Genomic DNA, 23,295 nt, shown 5'->3' with positions numbered 1-23,295 from the left:
TCTTTCAGGCCTTTTTATGACCTGTGTTCCTAGATCGGACACTCACATAGGCTGCTCAGGCAGTGATGTGTAGTCTGGGATGCTCTGAGGGGACTGCATGGGGGTCTGTTTGACTTTGTGCAAAATTTAAGGATAGACAAGTTTTTTAGGAGAGTGATTTCATAGCCACCATTAGATTCCAAGTCTCATCAATAAAGATTTGGCAACCTTGGGAAACTGAACCAGGCTGGCTCCCTGGGGCTCCTGTTCTGAGATTCCAGGCCCAGTTTAATGAAGCAGGGAGGAGGAGCCGATCCTTTCTCCTAGAAAGCGAAGTGCTTTAGTGTTGATAAAAAATCTAGGGGCTGCACTAGTTGGGGTGAGTCCTCCGGTCAATCTGGCACCTGCCTGTTAATGATGGACCGCTGCTCATGTCGGCCCCGTGGGCGAAGGCCGTGTCTGAGCTGCCGGGCAGTGCGCCCATATCTAGGGGCGTGAGGTCAGTTATCTTGAGAAAGGTCAAGCTGGACCGGAAATGGCCGGAGTTGGTTAAGAATTTCCAGTAGTTCCTAATTTAAATGGCATGTTATCGCTTTCCAAGGGATATACCTATAGCACTACCTTCTTATCAAAGGATAATTCTAGTATGCAAATCTGTGAAAGTACTGTGTAAACTGGCAGAATAGAAACCGCTTTTATGGTCACTCAACTTTTCTCTCTCCACCTGAGAGTTGGAAATACAGCCTTCTCATGGTCAGTTACAGCTAATACCAGTGAGAGGTACCCTACTCTGGGCTAATTAGTGAGATCACAGTTTATCTTCAAAAATAACCATCTGGCTGTTCTTTGCTCTTGTCATTGTGCAGATGTCAACGAATGTGCCCTTTGGAACCATGGCTGTACTCTTGGGTGTGAAAACGTCCCAGGATCGTATTATTGCACATGCCCTGCAGGATTCATTCTGCTTCCAGATGGGAAGCGATGTCATGGTAAGCCGCAGCCACAAGTATTTCTTGTATCAGTTTTCAGTAACGTTTCTAAGATGGCTGTAACCTAGGTTGGTGGTCTGCAGTGACAAGTGTGCATCAGAATTACCTTGGAATTTTATTTTTTGTTTGCTTTTAAAAATATGGATAACTGGGCTCCACTACAGACCTATTTAGAACCTCTGTGCTTTGTAAATATATCCACCCAAAAAATGTACACACACTTCAGGAAAAGAAAAATAATAAATGTCTAGAAGCTAGGGCCACCGCTTTGAGCAACCCTTGTAATTGTAGAGGCCAAAAGTAACGTGTTAATCTCATGATGTTTCAATAAACTTAGTATTAAGATATGTATACAAAAAAATAGTAAAATTTGGGGCTGGGGATTTAGCTCAGTGGTTCTGCCGCCTGCCTTGCAAGCGCATGGTCCCGAGTTCGATTCCCGGTACCAAAAAAAAAAAAAAAAGATATGTATACAAGTGTTTCTTTTCCTGAAACGTGTATACATTTTTGGTGAAATATATAAATATATATATTCCCCATTTCTGTATTCATGTTACTTTATGTTTCATTGTGTATCTCTAAAAAGTAACCATGTAAAAAAGTCATAATATGTTATATTCAAAAAACTAAGTATAATTCTCTACTGTCACTTAATATCCAGCTAGTTTTCAGGTATAACCACAATACTATTATCATACCTCAAAAGTGTTAATCGCATCAACTATCTAGTCAGTTTTCAAATTTCTCTTATTAAAAAGTTTTTTAAATAGTTGATTTAAGTATTCAAGTAAACTCTATGTGTTATCTGTTAACTTTATGCATCTTTTATTCTATAGATTTTTCTCTCCTCTTTTTTTTCCTTGGACAAATATTTGTTGAATTAACTTTTTTTTTCCTGCAGAGTTTCTCAACTTCTGGATTTGCTTGTCACACCTCTGTCATGTCCCTGTCTGTTCTGAAAGCTAGTAGTTGTATCTACAAGCTTGATCAGATTCAGCTTTGACATTTTTTGGCAAGAATACTTCATACATATGCTTGTACTTCTATGAAGAGATGAGTAGTGTCTTGTATATTTGTCAAGCTCAGCTTGGTCAGTGTGTTCATTCATGCACAAAGCTTTCCAACAATCGTTTCCTAGATTTGTTATTTTATCAAGTGTTTCATTTGATCTTAGCCAAGAGGCCGAGAAGTGATCATCATCAAGTGTTTCAAATGGTAATAGTCTAATTCTATTATTTTTAAAGTATTAATTAGAATGCCCCTTTAAAGAGAACTTTCATTAACTATTTACTTACTGAAAACACGATTCTTACAGGATAGGCCAGATAAATGTTGAATTCTTTTCTTAGAGAGTTGCTTCCCTAACACGCTCCAGAAGTGGCCAGTGAATGGTTTTAATTAGGTATCTCTATGATCTCATAGATTTTAAACACTTTCATGTTGCAGTTGTTGTCCTTACTGAGGAGCAAATTCTCTCCGCTTCGCCATCGGAAGCCTGTTTGAAGAGGTCTTGGACACTTGCCTCGCTGCCTGCTAGGACTGTTTTGCAGGCCCATTGTGTTCATGTTACATTCTAGACCTGGAATCAGCAGTTTCTTGAGGAGCACTCCCTCCTTTTAACAAGAAATTTCATCTAGAGGACCTAATCTGCAACTGAGTTAGGCATTGTTTCCTGGCCTCTGGGGGCATGAACACTGGGAATACACTTACTAAAAAGAAAATATGTTGTGAATTTATATGGCTATTCCCAGTGCAAATTTAGGATTATATTTTCAGGTACCTTCTGATAGCTATCTTATTGAATCAAATTTATTGTTTAGTCCCGCTTTAAAGATGATGGAGACTAGGTCAGTCTACATATTATCTGTGCTTACGAAGCACATCAGGCACATTGAAATGAATGGATGATAACAAATTTCTTGGAGATAACCCACCATCTTTGTGTTTTTCTGTGACACTTGCCCCTCTCCTAATATCGTGTGCTTGCCTCTTGGTAAATATAACGTGCAGGGTGCAGGGTGTTAGTGTCACAAGGCCCACGATGTGCCGAGCATGACACACATAGTCTCACTTGAGTCTCAAAACCTCTAGAACTTTTATGTCACATATTTTACATTTGCATCTTTGATTTACTTGGAATTAATTTTCATGGATGGTATAAGGTATGGATTTAATTTTTTCCTGAAATCATTATTTGCTTATTTCCCTACCAGTTTTGGATGATCTTTTACATGCTTACCTGTTTAAAATAACACCTTACATGTACATTCTTATGAATATATGAGTTTTTTCTAATCTGAGCTTTTTGTCCTGCTCTATTATCTTGCCTATTCCTGCATCCCTTCCATACCATTTTAATGATCACACATTATCATAAAGTTGTGAGAATTTGTAATATATCTATCATACATGTTGACATTTGTTAAGGACCTCTCTTTCCTCTTCTTACATCTAACCACAAATACAGAATGTCTTTATTTTTTTTTTGGTACCGGGGATCGAACTCAGGACCTTCCACTTGCAAGGCAGGCGGCAGAACCACTGAGCTAAATTCCCAGGCCCTTACTTTTTTTTTTTTTTTTTAACAGATGTGTTTTGTTCTATACATTAACTTAATCATTTGCTTAAGTTCCATTGAAAATATTTTGGAATTTTGATGACTAATAACTAAAAATTTTATTTGAAATAAAGGAAACTTGGAAGAAACTAGAGACATTTTCAAAATCAGGGCTCTTTAACATTTTTAGATTTGAATTTTTCTTCACTTTTTTATCTGTATTACCATAGCTGTTTGTAAGTATTTGGTCTTTATTTAACCTCCTCTTTTCAGGGTTTTATTAGGAGCTGATTGTGGTACATTTCCACCAGCCTGATCTAACGTGAATCTCGACTTTGTCCTTCACTAATCAGAATTAGCTTCCTGTCCGGGCAGTGCATCCGAATGCAGCCACGACTGTGTCCTAACATTGGAGGGCCCCCATTGTTTCTGTCCTGAAGGTTCCGTGCTGGAGGCAGACGGAAAGACGTGTAGCGGTGAGTTTATTTGCCCTGTGTTGGTTTGAAAATGCACATTTTCCAAGTGACACCTAAAAGTTGATCTTCTTGCCAGAGGAGGGTGGTTTCTAGTATTACACGTGAAAAGGTAATGTATTCAGTAGATGAACAGACAGGTTTAAGTTGAGCTTCTGTTTTAGGAAAGCCTAGTGAAGTGGTTTTGAGCAAGGGCTTTGGAGTTAGACAGCCTCGGAGTGGCATTACCGGTTATTAGCAGAGACATTTGGGCTGGTTACTGGACCTGCCTTGGTCTGTTCCCCGTCTGTATTGGCCCTTCTGCTTGGATTGAACCCGATGGCAGGTGCAGAGGGCTTCGCCTGTTGCACCCCATAAATACCTGCTTTGTCTTCATGGGGACTGGAGCATGTGTAAGTCTGGATGTAACTCAAAATTAGCAGAAGAAATTTCGGTGGCTTTTTGATTTTCTGATTTTTAAAAGAGTGAAAAAAAGGGGAGGACTTACTTTACTTTATGGGGTGAAGTGTTGCCCAAATCTAGAATCGAAATAAAGCCAATTAAGATCTTTAAAAAGAAGATGAACAAAGAAGTCAAGAGGCTGTTAAATGTGAGAGAGAAAAATTACACCACTCATGAGGAAGAGCTAGCATGGCTCCAGACTCATCAAAATGTATTTCTTGGGCCAGGTATTTAGCTCAGTGGCATTGTGCCTGCCTCACACCTGCAAGGTCCTGAGTTCGGTCCCCAGTTCAAAAAAAAAAATGTATTTCTCCATCCAGCTGCCGGGGTGCTTGCTCTTGAGCTCAGTTCGATGAAAAGATCAACATCCAAGATTTTGGTTTACAGGGAAGGGAGCACTGTGACATTTGGCTCTAATCTCTGAAAAATCAACTCGAATGCGCAGTAAGAATGATCATGTGATGGTTTTAAAATTGAACAGGAAGTTGGTCCATCATAATACTTCCATGGGAAATTGTTACATTTTGAATGACAGAGCATCCTTACCAAGCATCTGCTTTTCCTAGGCTGCTCGTCACCTGGTAACGGTGGCTGTAGCCAGCTCTGCATTCCCCTCGGCCCGGTGTCCTGGGAGTGTGGTTGCTTTCCTGGGTACGACCTGCAACTGGACCAGAAGAGTTGTGTGGCTTCAGGTCAGTGCTGCGGTGGCCTGGAATGTTTCTCTGAAGAAAAAACCCACATGAAAATGACATTTCATTTAGAATGATGGCAAATTGAATTGCTTCTGCTCGGTAGAAAGTCTGATTTTTTTTAATTTTCAGAAATGGGAAATAAGCCAAGTGAATATGAATAATATGAGTATTTACAACAGCAATAATTTTTATGACAGCAGTGTGTTTGAGGAATGTTTCTAAGTTAACTGGCATCCTCAAAAGATTTGCCATAATGTCAAGTCTGGCATTTTCAGTAGATGAGAAAGGTAAGGCCAGAATAGTCTCAAACTATAGTTAAGAACCAGGTGTGGTGGTGCATACCTGTAATTCCAACACTCGGGAGGCTGAGACAGGAGGTGAGTTCAAGCCAGCCTGAACCACATAGCGAGACCCTGTCTCAAAAAAACCAAAAAGAAAAAAAACCCAAAAAACCCAAACAAAGTATAGTTAAGAGGTATTTAATAAATAAATGTTGATTGACTTGATTTTTATCTCTTCAGTGAGTGTAATACTTCGACAAGTTCTGTCCTTTTCATGTCAAAATTTAATATGAAGTTGTATGCTTTGGCTGTTTTTTTTCACCATCTCATATTATCTCTGTGTTCCTTAATAGCTCTGGAAATCTTAGATTTATACCAAATGATTTAATCTCTCTTGAAGGTTCATTATGCTGAGAAACTGGGACCACATGATTATCATGCGTAGCTTTCCTTAGAGCCCAGTACTCATTTTTGAAGGCCTACTTGGTGTAGCGTAGTCTGGGCCCTGAAGGTGGCCAGGGGTCCTACTATAAATTCACATAATCGTGCCTCCCTCTCCGAAACCCCAAGTTCAGAGGTTGTTTATCAGACCTGAGTTCAGTACGTATGAACCAGGAGACCATAGCCTTAAGACCTGCATCATCTGGCTTCGATTTTGACGATTTGATGTAGCCATCTGTGTGGTGATTTGTATTTTGAGAGCGGGTGCCTAGAGTGAGATGGACCAGTGCTGAGCTTCTGGCCATGTGTCAGTCACCTCATCGAAGAAGTCTTCTTGCCTGTCTTTGGCCACACTACACTGGGGAGACATCGAGAAAACTAGTGCTGCAGAAATAAGAAGGGCAAGGCTCAGAAGTGTTTCTCAGGTTCTAAGGTGAATTTTAAGCACTGCCATCTTTGAAATTTGGTTATAGGACCACAGCCACTTTTGCTCTTTGCCAACTCTCGAGACATCCGACGCATGCACTTTGACGGGACAGACTATGAAATCCTGCTCAGCCAGCAGATGGGAACGGTTCTTGCACTGGATCACGACCCGGTGGAGAATAAGGTAAGGCTCTGTGGCCTGAAGGGCTCGGGTGTGCTGTGAGGACTGAACAGAGGGCTTCATCCCAACAGGCCACCTGCGCGGCTTGAAAATCCTCTGCTGACCCAGAAGGAGGTAAACATAGGCCCTGGAGCATGGTTGGAAGCATTTCAAGGCCTTTCCTGCCTTGTAACCCCACCCTGGTCCTGTGGTTCTTTTTATTGGGATGGCTCTGGAGGGCCTCAGTTTAATTTCCTCGTTGGTGGTGGGAATGGGAGGCCCGCAGGATGTCATGTGTGTGGATGGAACATCGCAAGTGGGCTTTTGACCACTTGCTAGGAACGGAGGACTGAGAGGCATATGAAGTGTGGATTAGTCATTTGCTTTTAATTTACGTCATTGAGAGAGGGGACTCCAGGACCTCTTAACCAGGAAAATCAGGAAATATAGTTTTCATGATTCATCTGGGAGTGGCTGTCTAAGGCGTAATATTTTCTACAGAATAATTTTATGTGATGTTTTAAACCCTAACTTAGAATTTCTGTATGACCAACCTAATCAGCTGGCCAGTTGGTGTTTCATTTCGTAGTTGTATTTGTGCTAGGTGAAAGCAATAAGAATGACGTTAGAATTTCTTTTAGAGATTAATTGCCTGTGACAATAATTTACATAGTTATAAGTCCCCTTCCATAATTATTTAGTTGCTCCAGGTTGTTCATTATTGTGTAGAATTTTAAACTTCGTGTTTTTGTTTTTTCTGAATAAAGCAGTCTGGTAAGTGGCCAAAAGAGACAGAGTGAAGCTAGTTAATTGTGTTTAACAGCTATGGAATCATAGCTACGCATAATTATTCTTGCAAATAAAAGATTCATAGCTGAACACGAGCAACAGTTCTCTCTTCTCTGAACTGCGTCTGTGTGGCTCCATAGAACAGCTACATTAACAGTGACCAAGTAAGATTCATTTGCTGCTAGGACTTGGTTTTTTTCCTGTGCAGTCAGTATTTTCACACTAGTGAAAGGGAGACCTGGGTCAGCTCTGGGCCGGGCGGCTGCTCCGCACTTCTCTGACTGACGTTCTCCCTTGCTTGTGGCCACACTGTGGCCCTGGCCCACAGCCACAGCTCAGCCCTGCGCTGTCCCACTGCCGATCCCAGGTCACCCCAGCCTCTGCAGCAACCTGCATCTTTGGAGGTCCCATGTGCGTTGGGGTTCCAGAAGCGCGGCCTAGTGGAGAGTTTTCTCCCAAGAGAAGTACCCATGTTTGTATTTATGAAATACAGCTTTTCTCTTTATCCAGAGAGAACCCATTATTTAATAAGCTACCATTTTAGGAATACTCTCATCATCAATTACAGGGTTATGAGGCAGTATGATTAAAGAATACAGTGTGTGTTTAAATTTTTAAAAAATTACTACAGTAAAAGACACATTGCTATTAATTCCCTTCAGAATATTCCCCCCCCTCACTTTGGACACACTCATCCCATCCTTCCTGCCACTTTCTGAAGCAGCTCTGGAGTCCTCTTTTGTGGGGGTCTTTAGTTGCACTGTCCTGGCTGCTTCAGTGTCCCAAATCAATTCAAAACCTTTACCTTGCATGGTCATTTTAACTTTGGGAAGAGCTAGAAGTTGCACAGTGCCAGATCTGTGAATACGGTACATGAGGACACAGTGCCATGTTTTTACAATCTGCCTTTTTGTTGGATGACACTCGGCGACAGCATTCACTGTATTTTTGGTCACACTTTATAAAGACACTCACAAAAGAGGACTTGCAGAGCTGCTTCAGAAAGCGGCAAGAACTGCAGGATAGGTATGTTCAAAGTGAGGGGGAATATTTTGAGGACGATCCATGGCAATGTGTTTTTTAAATTAAATTTCTAAAATTTAATCACCCACTGTACTTTTTGATCACCCCTTGTATGTACGTTTATGCACTCACAGTTAAGGTGCCACAAATGTTATCATTAAATTGTCAGCTGACTCCATATTTTTTAACACTATCCTGAAATCCTCGCATCAGAAAGCCTGCTAACTTCGTTTTTGTAGTTGGAAAAATGGAGGCTAAGTGACTTGGCCAAGACTTAAGCAAATAAGGAGTAAAACTGGGAGAGGAGCTCATGCCTCCTGCCTTACTCTGCAGTGGTGTATTCATGGGCTGAGCAGTGGAGGACACAGCCCGAGGTGCAGCTCTTATTGCAAATAATTTATCCCATTTAACTGTGGAAGCCATTGCAGTTCAAATACAAAGTCTATGTCATTGACCTATGATCAGAGATGAATAAATGACCAACCAGTAGGGGTATGAGCCAGGGAGTATGGACATATATCTCCACATGCATATCCGTATGTCCATATATACCCATTATAGAAATACATACAGAGAGAACCTGATGTATCATCTTCATTTCTACCAATGAGAAAACTAAGAGGCTGAGACGGCGAGCCACTTGCTTAAGGTCACACTCATCTGGAAGCAGCGCGGTCAGGGCCTAATTGAAGACTCGCGTCTCTGAGCCCAAGCCCTTAGCAGCTACACCGGGGACCTGAAGACTTCCTGCTCCCCTTCGTGTATATTCATTTCACTTTTGTGAGCCAGTCGGAAATGTCTGTCTTCCCCTTTGTAGATATATTTTGCCCACACAGCCCTGAAGTGGATAGAGAGGGCTAACATGGACGGGTCCCAGAGAGAAAGGCTCATTGAGGAAGCAGTGGATGCACCAGAAGGTCTTGCTGTGGACTGGATTGGCCGTAGACTCTACTGGACAGACAGAGGGTAGGTTCTCCTCCCAGTCTGAAGCTGCAGGGGCTGGCAGTGATGAACAGGCAATGTCCCTGGCTTCATTGCTGTTTGAACACAGAATTATGCTGACTGCTTGGCTAGGCTTGGATGAGAGAGGCGCTGTTGCTGCTGCACTTTGCTTACTCCTCCACACCGCCAAGTGAGACATTGTTTTCATCAAGATTGGATCTATATCTGTGGGACAGTTTCCAGAACCAAGAGAGTAGGGTGTACTTGTATAGGTTAGGCTGCTGTTGCCAGAGAAACCCAAAACCTGTCTGCAGGCATCCGGTCAGCATTCACTGAGCATCTGCCATGGGGAAAGCTACCCTCAGGTAACACGGGTACAGAGGGCCTGGGCAAGCCCCGTCCTGGCGTGGCTGCAGGGATGAGGCAGTTTCCCCAGCGAAGAACCAGTGCACAGGCGCAGTCCCAAGAGCAGCACCAAGAGCGTCGTAAGGCTGTGCATCAAAGGTTGCGCACGCTCTGGCTTTGGGTGTTTCTGGCCACAGGGATGGCTGGGGGGTTTCAGGGGTCAGCCAGCCCAGCCCCTTCATTTTCCGGGGGAAGAATATGAGGCTCAGACAGGCTGCGGGAGTGATTCCAGGTGGCAGCCTGCAGGGGACCCATTGGAACTGCTGAGCCAGTGTGCAGGGGAGAGGACGCGGGCTGGGGAGGAGTGCTGGTGGGGCGGCCTGCTTGCCCTTCGGTGGGAATCAGAACCAGGGTGGAGTCAGGTGTTCTGTCCCGGCACTCGGCCTGCAGGCCGCGGCCCAGGAGCTGGAGGGCCAGGGTGAGGTTTGGGATGTGGTGGCAGGGCCCGTGCTGCTGAAGGACCCGCTTCCTTGCTTCTGCTGCAAAACTGCACCCCAGGACCCCTCACAGGAGAGCTCGAGGGAGGCTGCGTATTCAGGAAACCTCTCAGAGTCGCTGAAGGCCAGACCGTGAAATGGTGACCATCTGGGACATCGGGAGCCTCCGCAGCTGTGTGGAAGAAGACAGAATCAATAGGGTTCGGCCCCGAAAACAGCAGGTCCAGTGCGGAGAGAAAGTTCCCAGGGCCTCGGTTTAGCTGCTTGAGTGCAGCGTTTCTGTGTCCCGGAAGCTCTCCTGCTCGGATCACCAGTGGGAGCCAGATGTCATGGTGCGGCGGCACCTGTCGATGAAATGGGCCTCTGTGTCCAGTTATGCCTTCACTCATTCATTTTTTCATTTAATTTTTCCTCATTTCTTTATTATTTGGGTATTTATTGAATACCCGTAATGCACCAGATACTGCTGTAAGTGTTTTAAGTCTGTAGCATTGAATCCCAGAGAAGTAGGTTTTCTTTTCTCTAATTGAAAGATTTAAAAACTTGAAAGAGGTTACATAACTTTCCCAAGCTCAAGCAGTCTGTAAGTAGTGGACCTGGGGCTGGAGCCCAAGGAGGACCATTTCTGGCCCCAAGCTTTTTGTAATTACGGGGATGGGCTGGGCACACTGCAGCTCCTCGTAGGGGGCTTAGCAGCTGGCCCTGGGTTGGATCCCAGTGCCACGTTGTAACCGTGGAGATGCACTGCCCTGCATCAGGGCTGATTTAAAATGTGCTTGACCCAGAGTTGCATAACATTGAAGTGAACTTCAGTTGTAATAATTAGTAAGTCATAATAATGGCTTTCTCTGTGTTGAGCTGACCGAAAGGGCAGTTTAAACATGGGCTGTGCACGATGACAGTCGTACACGGTTGTTCTCAGAATTGTAAGCAGCGATCAGGACAACAGAGATGTCCCCAAGGATGCTGGGTCTTCTTGTGTTTCCCTCTGTTTGACGAAGAGCGCCGTGGTACCTGTGGAGGCTGTGCCTCGGGACATAGACAAGCACCCAGCGTCCTGAAGGATCAGACTCAAATTCCCTAGCACATGGACGTCAGTAGTAACAGTTTGAAAACCTTGATACTAGCTGGAAGTTGGACTTAAAGGACCGAGATTCCAATCTTGTGATACTAGATGATGTGGTAAGTTAAGAAGCAGAGGGGAGGTTGCCCTCTGTGCTGGCCCAGGAAAAGACAGATTCAAATGGGCATCCAGCACCGAGGAATGAGGCTATTTGATGAGTCCACTGGCAGTGCCGTTATCTAGTGTGAAAGAATCCTGATTCCTAAAGCCAACTGCCCTATAAAACAGAACCAAGACCATTGTTGGTGGGAGTGCAGACTGGTGCAACCACTGTGGAAATTGGTATGGAGATACCTCAAAGAATTAGGGCTGGAAGTCCCATTCAACCCAGCTATTCCCCTGCTGGGGATCTTCCCAAAGGGATTAAAAACATCATACCACAGAGATATATGTGCACCCATGTTTACAGTGGCACAGTTTGTCATAGCAAAAGCTTGGAAATAGCCCAAGTGCCCATCAACTGGAGACTGGATAAAAAAGATGTGTTTTTTTTTATAATAAAATGGAGTACTACTCAGCCATAAAAAATGAGAAATTAGAGACATTTATAGCTAAATGGATGCACATGGAGGTGAGTCTCTTAAGTGAAATAAATAGGACACACATGTGTAAATACTAAATAGTTTCTCTAGTGTGAGAAACTGAAAGTGTAAATAAGGATTAAAATGAATAATTGATAATTTGAAATAGGAAGAAGAGGTCCAAAGGCATAGGGGTGGTGGGAGGAGAAGGGGAAAGGAAAAAGGGGAAAGGAAAAATGATGAGAAGAAAAAAAATGGAAACAAAGTCTATGTAAATAGGGAAGGATGGAGGGGTGAAGGGCACAGGGAATGGGGAAAAAATAAGAACCAAGATACATCATGTGCAGGTACAAGCACCAATGATAAATATGAACGTATTGTATACCTAAAATGCACCAATAAAAGAATTTAAGCAAAAAAAAAAAGAGACAAAGGATAAGGAAAAGAAAAAAAGAGCCAAGAGGTAGGACTATAAGATAGCTGTTTGGATAAAAGAACCGTAAGGTGGAAACTGCTCTTCCATGGATATTTCTTACCTGGAAGCAGGGTGGGTTTTCCTCTGGCAGATCCATTCTACAAAGCAAAGACAGGGTGCTCCTCTAGCTTGAGGTGAACTCATGCATCCCACGGTCTTTGCTTACTCGGTCGCTACCCTGGCATCTGCAGTTGGCTTTCTGGCTGAGCCACATAAAAGTGCATTAGGCGGGCACTTTGGGCCTCAGTTCTCATACTGATGGCTGCTCCAAGCAGAGTTTACAGAGGCTGGAGCGATGAGACTTGGACTGGCCATTCTATGGCCCACACTCTTCTCTCCCACCCAGGGAGGAAGGGCACACGGTGACCTTCTGCCTGAGGACTGAATTTGACACATTGAGCTCAGAAATATCTTGCACCCAGCAGAGCCCTCCCCACTGTTACAAGGTGGGCCTGAGAAGGTCCCCAAAGGGGTGGGGACCTCGCCTTGCCTCGCCCAGGAGGTAGGTCGTGGGTTCGCTGCCTTACATCACAGAATGGAATGGCAGGGTATGACTGAGAGGCACAGAATGCTTCATAGGCAGAATTAAGGAAATCCGCACTCAGAGAATGTGTGGGTCTGTGACAGAGGAGGGTGGTCTGGGGCTGGCAGCTTTCAAGTGGTCTCAGAGGAGATCCGTGGGATTTGTGCATCTATAACAAGAGCCTCTTTGCAGGCCAAGGGTCCACTCTATGGGAGAAAGACATGTGCTTTAACAATTTAAGAGTGAGAGGGCCGGGGATTTAGCTCAGTGGTTTTGCTGCCTGCTGCGCAAGCGCAAGGACCCGAGTTCGATCCCCGGTACCAACCCCCCCCCCCCAAAAAACAAAACAAAACATAAAAACCCCAAAAAACAATTTAAGAGTGAGTAGTGTGGAAGGGAAAAATATTGTAAGCTGCAAATGTTTTAAGTACAGTTCCCCTTGTCTGCTTTTTGCCTGTCTTCATTTCTTCTGTCCTCCCTCACTGTGACCATTGGAAGTGGAACAACATGATCTTTCAAAACTGGCACTGGAGTTTATGTGGTTTCAGATTAGCCCCTGCCCCAAGGGCAGTCTGCAGAGTGGCCCTGACCAGTGCAGGTCCTGAGCTAGGTGTCCCTTCCTCTGCCTCCTGCACCTACCTTTTGGGGACGTGGCCAAGCCCTTCCCGAGGGCACTAGAGACTTGGAGAGCCCCACAGAGTCGGAGTCTCCTGCACAGTTTGGACGGGAGCTGATTACAGCCGTGCTCTGCACTCCAGGGCAGGGCTGTCCCACGCCCACATTGCCTGTGAGGCAGTGGTGGCTGGACTTCGACAGATGCTTCCTGAATGGATGCAAGGTCGTTACGACGTCCACTTTGGTCTGGAGAAATGAGACGAGTGGCTGGCCTGTGACCCTGCCCCCGGGAGCTGCCCAGAAGCCCCCGTTAGCTGCTGCAGGGCAGGGCTGCGGCCCTATCATTTAGCGCCTGAACCCGTCAGCCTTTCCATCCCCGCGGCCAGTGCTTGGTCTCACCGCCATTGCCTCTTCCTGCCTTGCTCTCTGCCTTGCAGTCACACACAGCTTTCTGAATGTGGCGACTGCCAACCGCCCCACATTTTCCGGATCCTGGGACTCTGGACTTGCACGTTCCTCCCCTTCGGTACCCTGTCCCTCCCTGTCTCGCCTGCCTGCCCACTGTCTCATTCTGCTCCTCATTACTTCCAGGACTCCTCCTCTTACCTGCCCAGCTTGTTATCCACTCTTTGCCCTCCTGGAGTTGCCACTTGCACTTGATACACCCTTGTTCTTGGTGCTCATCCGCATGTGCTCGGAGATAATCCCGTCCTCCCCTCTCCTGCCTCCTCCCCTCCTCCTCCTCCCTCTGTTCCTGTTGAGCTATGAGCTGTATAAGGACAGAGATGAGGTTTATGTCCTATTGTGTCTCTAATGCTGAGGCCAATCCCTGGCACCCTGTAGTTGCTCAGTAAATATTTGCTTGATAATAAAGATTTGTTTGACAGATACATAGAAAAACTGGAAAGTAAGACTTATCTACCCTGTCAAAGATACCCAAAAGTTATTTTTAATGAAAATATTTGTAAATAGCATTTTAGTACAGTAGTCTCCCCCTAGCCACAGGGGATATTTCCAGGATCCCCAGTGGATGTGGAAAACCAAGGATTGTACTGATTCCTAGATATAATGAAGTTTACTTTACAAATTAGGCACAATAAGAAATCAACCATAACAAATAATGAAATGAAACGGTTGTGACAACTTTGTACCTTCACCTTTTCAAGGGGTTTATGGCTTCTCTTTGGCTTATTTAAATTGCCCCCTTCTCTACTCTTGAGTTTGAGGCCATTATTATAAGTAAACTTAGGGTTACTAGAACATAAGGACTGTGATATCTATACTGAGACAGTCAATCTGATGACTAAGATGGCTTAGTACTAAGTGATTACTGGGAGGGTAGTGTATACTGTGTGGATACCCCAGGCCAAGGGATGATTCTCGTCTGAGGCAGAACAGAGTGGGAACCTCAAGAAAGGTACAAGATTTTATCACACTACAAAGAACAGTACACAATTTAAAACTAATGAATTGTTTACCACTAGAATTTTCCGCTTATATTTCCACATCCAAGGATAACTGAAACCATGGGAAGTGAAACCATGGATAAGGAGTGGCTGCTATACTCCCATGTGTCTTGGAATCATATGGAAGAAAATTGGAGCCAACAAAAATCTTCTCCCTCCTCCTCATTACTGCAGACTGAGAAGCCTGACTCCTCCCAGGCCCTAGCTTCCATGGGTTTCAGCAGGAGATTGGGGGTTGTGCATAGAAACAGATGGGGGCATCTATTATCCTGGCTTTGACCCTCCCAGGCCATCAACACAGTGCCCTGTTACTTTATCTCGTAACCATGTACTTTAATTGCTTCGCATAAATATTTAAATGCTAATAAAGAGTGTTTTAAAACAATGGAATGTGTGGGCTTGTCAGTGCTGACTGTGTGTATGTGTTGGGGGTGAGAAGTTTAGCATGCTTACCTTTGCATATCAGGAACAGAAAAGCAGTATTTTTCTCTGAAAAGTAATATTGGTAAACCTCTCATTTAAATTCATTTTAGGAAATCTGTCATTGAAGGGAGTGATGTAAATGGAAAACATCGAGAAATAATCATTAAGGAAAATATCTCTCAGCCACGAGGAATTGCTGTTCATCCCATGGCCAAGTAGGTATTTGAGAAAATAAGGCCCTTTTCTGCAGAGGCCCTGTGACAGTTCATGTTTGAGATGCTGGTCAGCGGGACCAAAGCAAAGAAAACCCAGGAGATCTGTTCAGATCTTCAGAATGTGCATTCTGAAGGTAGTGGTAGCATGCATTCCTCATTTTTGTAAATGTAAACTTTTGATTTTCTGTTCTTGTATAATAATTTTGTTGACATGGCTTTTATTTTAAGCAAATTCAGTTTCTTTTTTTTAAAAGAAATGGGCTGTAAACCATTAACCGGTTAGATTTAAGCACATGAATCTACTTGCTTAAAAAAGCAGGTGTCGTTTATTGAGCAGAAAAAAATATTTGGATCATTTGACTTAGGAATTCTACTTAGAAAAATCACCGGATGACTTCAAGTGACTCGTTATTCCTAGATTTAGACAAGAGGAAATCTGAATGATCAAAAGATGCCTTGGTGTTGATTATGAATTCATATCACATTTTGCTCTAGGGGCTAGAGAATTAAGGAGGATAAAGAATTCCTTTCTAGTTGTTAAGCAAAAACAAAAACCAACTCTGCTTTATTTTTGATGGAAATTTCCCAGTAGTCTATGGGAGCTAATATATTGGTAGTAATTGATTATTGATTTCAAGCCACCAAATGATAAAAACAGAATATAAGCATTCTTTAACAGACCTATAAAATGTTCAGCCACAGTGACTTCAAAAAATATTCCCCACACCTGGTTTATGGAACTTAAAATTAGCTGAGGAAATTCAGTGCATTGTACAAAACTAGCTAACAAGTGTGCTCTTCCATGTATATTGTGGTTTTAGCCGCCCATACCAGGACAGTCTCGCAGGAGTCATTGCATTTGCAGCTAGTTTAAGACTATCCACTTAGGCACACTTTTGACTAGTAATAGGCTACATTTTTAAAAACTCCTTTTTTAATCTAATGGTCTGAGCTTTCATTCAACATTTCTTGTCCACCATGTTTTCCATAGATAAGTTAACTGTTTTGCTTTTGAAAACTATTTGTCCAACAAGCAGTGTTGTATTTTCTCCTTTAAATCCCTTAGTGTACCCCTGTAGCATACGCTGAAGTGATTTATATCGATGTTTCCATGATGAGGGAATAGAACTTTTTCAGGACAATTCTATTCATTGTGTGATTTCTTGATTGAAGGCGATTGTTCTGGACCGACGTGGGGACGAATCCACGAGTGGAAAGCGCTTCCCTGCAGGGCGCTGACCGGCGGGTTATCGCCAGCTCAGAGCTGGCGGAGCCCAGCGGACTCACTATCGACCTCCTGACCGACACCCTGTACTGGTGCGACGCCCAGCTGTCTGTGGTCGAGATGGCCAATCTGGATGGCTCCAGGCGCCAGAGGCTGGCCCAGGACGATGTAGGTGAGGCCTTGGGGTGGGCGGCTTCATCTCGATTGAGTATGGATGCGTGTCCTGTACGAGATGCACGGATGCATACAGACATGCACACACTCTTGGCCATGTGGTGGGAAAGGAGCAGACAGACAGATTTCTCCTGGGAATTACTAGCTTTAGGGATTCCCTTTGCATTCAAATCCTGAGTAAAAAGTAGATCAGAAAGAACATGTTAAATTCTTCTGTGTTTAGGGATAAAAGTTTGGTTTCATGTCTTGTGTTTTAGAAAATGTCATTTTACAAGAGTGATATCACAGTCAGGCATCGGTGCACATCAGTGATAACGTGCAAAGACGAATGACCAGGGTTTTCGGCCAGGCGTGGTGGTGCACACCTGTGATCCCACACTTCTGGAGGGGTCGGGAGGACTGAGAGCTGCAGCCCAGCGTGGGCAAGCTGAAGGCTGGCCGAACCCTGTCTGGGGATCACTCAGTGTGAAGGTCCAACAACAACAGAGCAGTTTTCTTCCTGACCATATTTTCAGATTTCGCCAGGGGATTGTGTCTTTTCATACATATCTTATAGAAGAGAAGTATGAGCGATTTGAAATTGTATAAGTGGTGGGAGACTTATTTTGATTCAAGGAACCTGCAGACAGTTTTTGAAAGGGACCATGTGGCAAACAGGTGGTGATCAAAAGCGAAAATCTGCCCTTTGTGTCAGAGCCACCAGGTGTGGTGACCGAATTTCCTCTGCATTTACTCAGGAGCAGGTGAGCAGCTGATAGGCGCACATCTCAGTGTGGCCACCTGGGCTGGACAGGATTCAGATGGACAGAAGCCTGGAGGCTGCAGGAGTTATGAAGGGCTGGGCTGGCACCCTCCCTGACGGGATGGGAGGTCAGGGTGGGCAAACCACTGTGATAAAGACGGAAGACCTGGTGCCACGGTGGCTGTAGAAGATGAGAGTCCAGCAGGTGTCAGGTGTTTTCAAGATTTAGAAACTGACGGGGACGATGAGAAAACCATGGTCTCTTTATCCAGGAAGAAGCTAACAAACTAGTAATATGCGTAAACTTTTTTCCTGCCTATTCTCTGTAGTTTTAGAGGCAATAAATTTCTAGATTTGTGTGATACCCTAAATAGGGTAAGGTCAATATAATGTAAATTTCCTATATTTCTAAGGCTCTTTAGAAGTTGTACTTCATAGTAATGATAAGCTTGTTTGTGGTTGGAGACTTTACCTATTCATGCATTAACTCATTATAGAAGTGGGGATACAATGTTGAGTAGAACAAATATGATTTTTGGGAAGTCCGAGAACCTTGTAGGGAGACACACATTATTGTGAAAAAAAATACCATCCAGGTAAATGTAAAACTGTACCTTTGATATAGGGGGAGAGAAGAGTATTTGAAAATTCCTACACAGAATGTGAAAGTATATTCTAGGGCCAAAAGCATAGCAGGTATTTTGTGAGCCATTTGAATGCTATTGCAATCTCTGACTAATGCAACTTGCTGTTGAAGACCTTTGTCAAGTAATTTTATATTAAAATTGTGTAAATTATAGTGCCATCTGTTGGTGTGAGTGTATAGATATGATGGCTTCTCAACTGTAGGTTCAGGATTTTTTCATGTAAAAGTTGAATGAATTTATTCTTAATGTAAGAAATGCAATTATTGGGCCTGGGATTTAGCTCAGTGGTTCTGCTGCTTGCCTTGCAGGCACAAGGACCCGAGTTTGATCCCCAGTACCAAAAAAAATGCAATTATTTGTGGCCCTTTGGTAAATAAAAAATGAGGAGGAATATGGCTAGTGCAGGATATTTATTGGAACACTACAGCTAATTCTAACTCATGCTTCAACATGGGTGAACCTTGAGGATATTATCCAAAGTGAAGTAAGCCAGTCACAAAGAGACCCTAAAAGTGCACGCATTTGAGGTAGCTCAAGTAGTTCAGTTCACACAGACAGCAGAATGGTGTCTGCCAGGGGCAGGACAGGAGGACGCGGGAGCTGTTTCATGGGTGTGAGTTTCAGTTTTGCAAGGTGAAAAGTTCCAGAGTGCGTGTAAGAGTGGTTCGGGTGCCGACTGTGCTGCGGGTTTCTGTCGTGTGGAAAGATCAGCCCCTGTCTGGGTCCCTCCTCTCCTCTCAGACTGGGCACCCAGGCGGGATGGCTTCAGGGGGAGAGGGATCCCGAGGGCGGGGCCACGGCCCAGGCGGGGCTGGGGCTGAGCCGCCCTGACCAGGTCCCCGAGCTGGGACCCTGAGTGGACCCGCAGAAGATTTGCGCCCGTTGAGTGTGTGGGGCTGTGTGTGGGACCCCGCCAGGCGGTGTTAGTCACGCCCCTCAGGGAGCGCCTGGCCCCTTGCCTGGCCGATGGTAGAGGGAGACACCCCGAGTCCCCCGAGCCAGGGCCCTGAGGCCAGTGTCCTGGGGAGGGCGGCGGGAGGGCTCTCCAGCCTGCTTGGGCTCGGTCGCGCGAGCCAGGACATTTGGCACGCTGACGTGGAGGACAGCGAGCAAAGCAGTTTCGGGGCACGGAGCGGTAGTGCAAGGAGCCGTGAGCTGGAGGCAGCGGGCAACAGACAGCTTTGAAAAAGAAAGGAAGGAATAAGCCTGGCGCTGTGGCGCGCTTCTGTAATCCCAGCTGCTCGGGAGGCAGAGGCGGGAGAGTCACAAGCCAGTGTCAGCCTGGGCGATTAAGCAGGATCCTGTCTGCAAATACAGAGAAGCCTGGGGCTTAGTTCAGAGCCTCCTGGGTTCAGTGCCCAGTTCTGCAAGAAAAATAAGGAGGGGAGGGAAGGAAAGAAACAAAGAGAAGCTGGAGGGATCAAGGGGCTGAGGAAATTAAGACGGGACAAGCCAGGCATAGTGGCGCACACCTGTCATCCAGCACTCTGGGAGGCTGAGGCAGGAGGATCATGGATCACGTGTTCAAATCCAGCCTAGACAGTTGAGTGAGTTAGCAAGACCCTGTCTCAGAAAAAAAAAAAAATTAAAATGGCTGGGGATGCAGCTCAGTGTGCAGGCCCTGGGTTTAATCTGTGGTGCTGCAGAGAGAGAGAGAGAGAGAGACAGAGAGAGAGGAGGGGAGAGGACTGGAGGGAGGGAGTGGAGAAGGAGAGGCCGGAGGGGCCGCCCCCAGGGGCGCAATCTCTGGACCACCCTGAGGGGAGAGGACAGCGGGGAGCAGGCGGGGAGCAGGGGTTCAGTGCAGGGAGGTGAGAATCCGGAGAAGCGCTCAGTTACCTCTGGGTTTAGAAATGCTGCCGAGCCCTGCCTGCTGTTTATCAAAGCTGCTCACAAGATGAGGAGCCTAAGGCAGAGAACCCGAAACTTCCTCAAGTGTGTAAATAGTGGCAGATAACCTCGGAGGAAACATTTGGACCTTGGCCTCCTCCTTCTGCGAGCCCAGCAGTGTGGGAGGGCTGAGGCAGGAGGACTGTTTGAGCCCAGCTTGGGCAACTTGAGGCTCTGTCTCAAAGAAAGATCAAGCAAAGGCCCTGGGCTGGGTCCTCAGGATGAAACAGCCAGCCGTCCCGCCCTGCTGGCCCCTGGGTTCTGCTGGGTGCCTCTCCAACGCGGCCGGCGTGAGCCCTGCTGAGGACCTGGCCGGGGTGGAGCCCTGTAGGCCCAGCCTTGGGCACCGCAGGAGAGCGGTGCTGGTGCCGAGCGCTGTACATCGCTTCCAGGCCACCCGTTTGCCGTGGCTGTGTTCGAGGACCACCTGTGGCTGTCGGACTGGGCCGCGCCGTCGGTAACGAGGGTGCACAAGAGGACTGGCCAAAACAGGGTACGTCTGCGAGGCAGCGTGCTGAAGCCCTCCTCGCTGGTTGTGGTTCACCCACTGGCAAAACCAGGTACACTGGAGCTGTCCCGTCCCCTGGGCTGGAACCCGCAGCGCTTCTAATCAGTAGCAGGCGGCGGGCGGAGGGGCCTTGCGATTCTCCTGGCCACGTAGATGTTGAGACCCTGAGACCTGGACTCTGCTTGAGGTGGCACAGCCTGGCATTTCGGTGATTTCGGCTTCAGCCCAGCCTGCCGTTCGGGTTCTTGGAGCTTCACACTGCCGGCCTCACCTTGTCTCTTCCTGTGGTTTTCACTTCCCTTTCCAGTGCCCGGGTCACGGCCCAAAGGGCAGGCGGTTTAGGGGCTGGTGGGGGGCAGCTTCTGCCCACAGGGGCTCCTGGCCGGCCTGAGCAGGGCAGGAGGCCCCACCTCGGCAGCAGCCTGGCAGATGGGTCGGGAAATGGGGGTGACTCTCAGCGGGCTTTGTGAGCCCAAGTGCCGGCCCCCTCGCTCAGCACTCTGGGGTCAGTGGCCCTGGGTCGCCCGAGCCGGCGCTGGGCCTCCCCACACAGGGGAGATCGGCATGGACAGTGTCTCCCTCATCTCCCCGTCAGCCACCCTCATCCGCTCTCCTCCCCCAGGCGCGGACCCCTGCTCTCACCTGGGTGGCGCCTGCGAGCAGATCTGCCAGGAGAGGTTCGGGACCGCTCAGTGTTCCTGTCTCAGAGGTTTCCGGAGCGCCCTGGACGGGAGGACGTGCCTGGCTCTGAGGAGTCTCCCGCCTTCGGCCGGTAATACAGGGAGTGCCCTGCCCACAGTGCCCTCCGAGGAGGGTGCTTCCCGGTGCCCTGCCCTGCTGCTGGCCCTACTTTGTGCTACCAAGAGCTGCCCTGCTCCTAGGAACGAATGCTGAGAATGCGTTTGGCGTCTCCCTCCTTTTGATGAGTTTTGGGTTCCTTATTGCAGATTCAGTTAAGGGACTTGTAATGGAAAACGTCTAAAGCTCTAATCCCTACGACCTCTCCGTTATGGCGGAGTTGGCCAAGCTTGGAAATCAGTAAACACTGGGATTTTGTTGCCTCACGGAATTGTGTAGAGATGTTTCATTTGGAAGTTTTCGGTCTTCATTTTTAGGGGCAGGAATAGACGCTTTCCCTCCCACGTGACAGGGCTTAATAGGAAAAGCAAAGTTACCCTAAAAAACTTAGAATATCAAATACATTTGGAAATCCAACCTGAGAAGGCTGCGACCTTTTTTTTTTACAAACCAAATATGACTTGAGGGAGAAGGGAGGCGGGAACCCAGTGTGATGTGGCCGGACGTGCCCTGCGCCTCGCTTCTGAACCGCCTAGGTGGGTGTGGAGCCGCCTTTTGAAATCTTTCTACCAAAAGTATACAAGAGAGAATTCAAATTGTATCAAAAGGATTTAAAAAATTTATATTTCTCTGTAAGCCCTGGTCGCTGACAGACTGGCAAGAAATAAATGGATTGCTCGATCCATGGGTCAGAGCTGGGTATTTAGGATTTTCATAATTTGCCGTAGGACAAAAGTTGCGAACCTCTTGGTCTCAGGCCCCTTTTATACCCTTAAAAAATTATTGAGATCCCCCAAAGAGTCTTTGTTTATCTGGACTATATCTGCTAATATTTATCATATTAAAACTTAAAATGAAAATTAAAAATATCTTTCTTAAGACTATAATAAATCCATTATCTATTAGCATAACACATTTTTATAACAATAACTTAAGTATATTTCCCAAAACCAGACAGAGTGTGTGAAGTGCGGCACTGTGGTACGTCGATGCCTGTAAGGTCTGGTTTAACAGCAGACAGCTGGACTGCCACGGCCGGTCTGAGTTCAGTCTGTCACGCGTGGTTTTGGTTAAAGACTTCGAAGCTAAGCCGGCCTTGGGAAAGGATGGTTCATAGCCACTCAAAATGCCTTCTTTGGGGTTTCCTTTTCCTTTTTGGATTCTGTTCCACAATTGGACAGGCAGTGGTTTCCTGCGACTTCCTAGCAGTGTGGAAGCTGCCACTGGCGACAACAAAGAGCTGCGTCTGTTGGCCTCTGACAGGTGGTGACGCTGATCACAGTCGGCAGGGGACAGCACCAGACCACTTTTCTGGGACTAAGGCATCAGAAGACAACACCACAGGAGCTCAGCGCCTGCTAGTGGCCGAAATCATGGTGTCAGGTATGGACAGTGGCTCCCCAGTCCGCCAGCTCTACCAGTGACATTCTGGACTGTCTCTTACTATTGGCTAAATCACACGCACTAGTGAAACCAGATCTGGGACTCAAGTCCTTCTCTTCTGAATGGTTTTCCCACCTCCGTGGTAGGTGGGACAGGCGCTGCACATCTGGGGGTCTGTGTGCTGCGCGATCTCTGAGGAATATAACTTGGAAACAGAGGTGAAAATTAGGGCAGAACAGATGTAAGCGCATCCCTACCTCCACCTTGTACATTGGTACGTGTGCATCTAGCTGTGCTTCCGCCAGTGTGAAAAGTGGACAGCAGTTGATGAGCAAATATTGGTTGGTTTCTTCAACTGCTACGGAAAGTGCATTGACAGCAAAGCTTAGAATTCTCTTCTGTGTTGTAGCGTTTCCCACCCAAAGGTCAAATAATTTGGGCAGTAGGTAACAACCGTAGGGAAGCTGCTTCTATGTATACACTTTATGTTCTGTAATCACTCAGGAGGCCAGGAGCCTTCCAGCTGAGCCCT

General features: G+C 46.1%; 1 protein-coding gene across 6 annotated transcripts in view; it reads left to right on the top strand.

Moving 5' to 3' along the window:
• The window catches only part of Egf (epidermal growth factor), a 67,273-nt gene that overhangs the window by 23,065 nt on the left and 20,913 nt on the right, over positions 1 to 23,295 (top strand). For all 6 annotated transcript variants that reach the window (XR_015446398.1, XM_087198746.1, XM_087198745.1 and 3 more), the window contains exons 7-16: positions 846 to 968; positions 3,879 to 4,001; positions 5,006 to 5,131; positions 6,327 to 6,463; positions 9,069 to 9,217; positions 15,292 to 15,396; positions 16,570 to 16,793; positions 20,467 to 20,634; positions 21,205 to 21,354; positions 22,644 to 22,763. Coding sequence is in view for 5 of the 6 variants with exons in the window: in XM_087198746.1 (XP_087054872.1) it covers positions 846 to 968; positions 3,879 to 4,001; positions 5,006 to 5,131; positions 6,327 to 6,463; positions 9,069 to 9,217; positions 15,292 to 15,396; positions 16,570 to 16,793; positions 20,467 to 20,634; positions 21,205 to 21,354; positions 22,644 to 22,763 (1,425 nt within the window). In the remaining variant the exon portion in view is untranslated. The remainder of the gene's footprint in view (positions 1 to 845; positions 969 to 3,878; positions 4,002 to 5,005; positions 5,132 to 6,326; positions 6,464 to 9,068; positions 9,218 to 15,291; positions 15,397 to 16,569; positions 16,794 to 20,466; positions 20,635 to 21,204; positions 21,355 to 22,643; positions 22,764 to 23,295) is intronic.

This window comes from Heterocephalus glaber, unplaced genomic scaffold, assembly GCF_053883595.1.
Source record: "Heterocephalus glaber isolate CG9 unplaced genomic scaffold, H.glaber_assembly_v1.0 deba00001688, whole genome shotgun sequence".
Taxonomy (NCBI): Eukaryota; Metazoa; Chordata; class Mammalia; order Rodentia; family Bathyergidae; genus Heterocephalus; species Heterocephalus glaber.
Note: the sequence above shows the minus strand (reverse complement) of the source record. Positions and strands in the feature narration are given on the sequence as shown.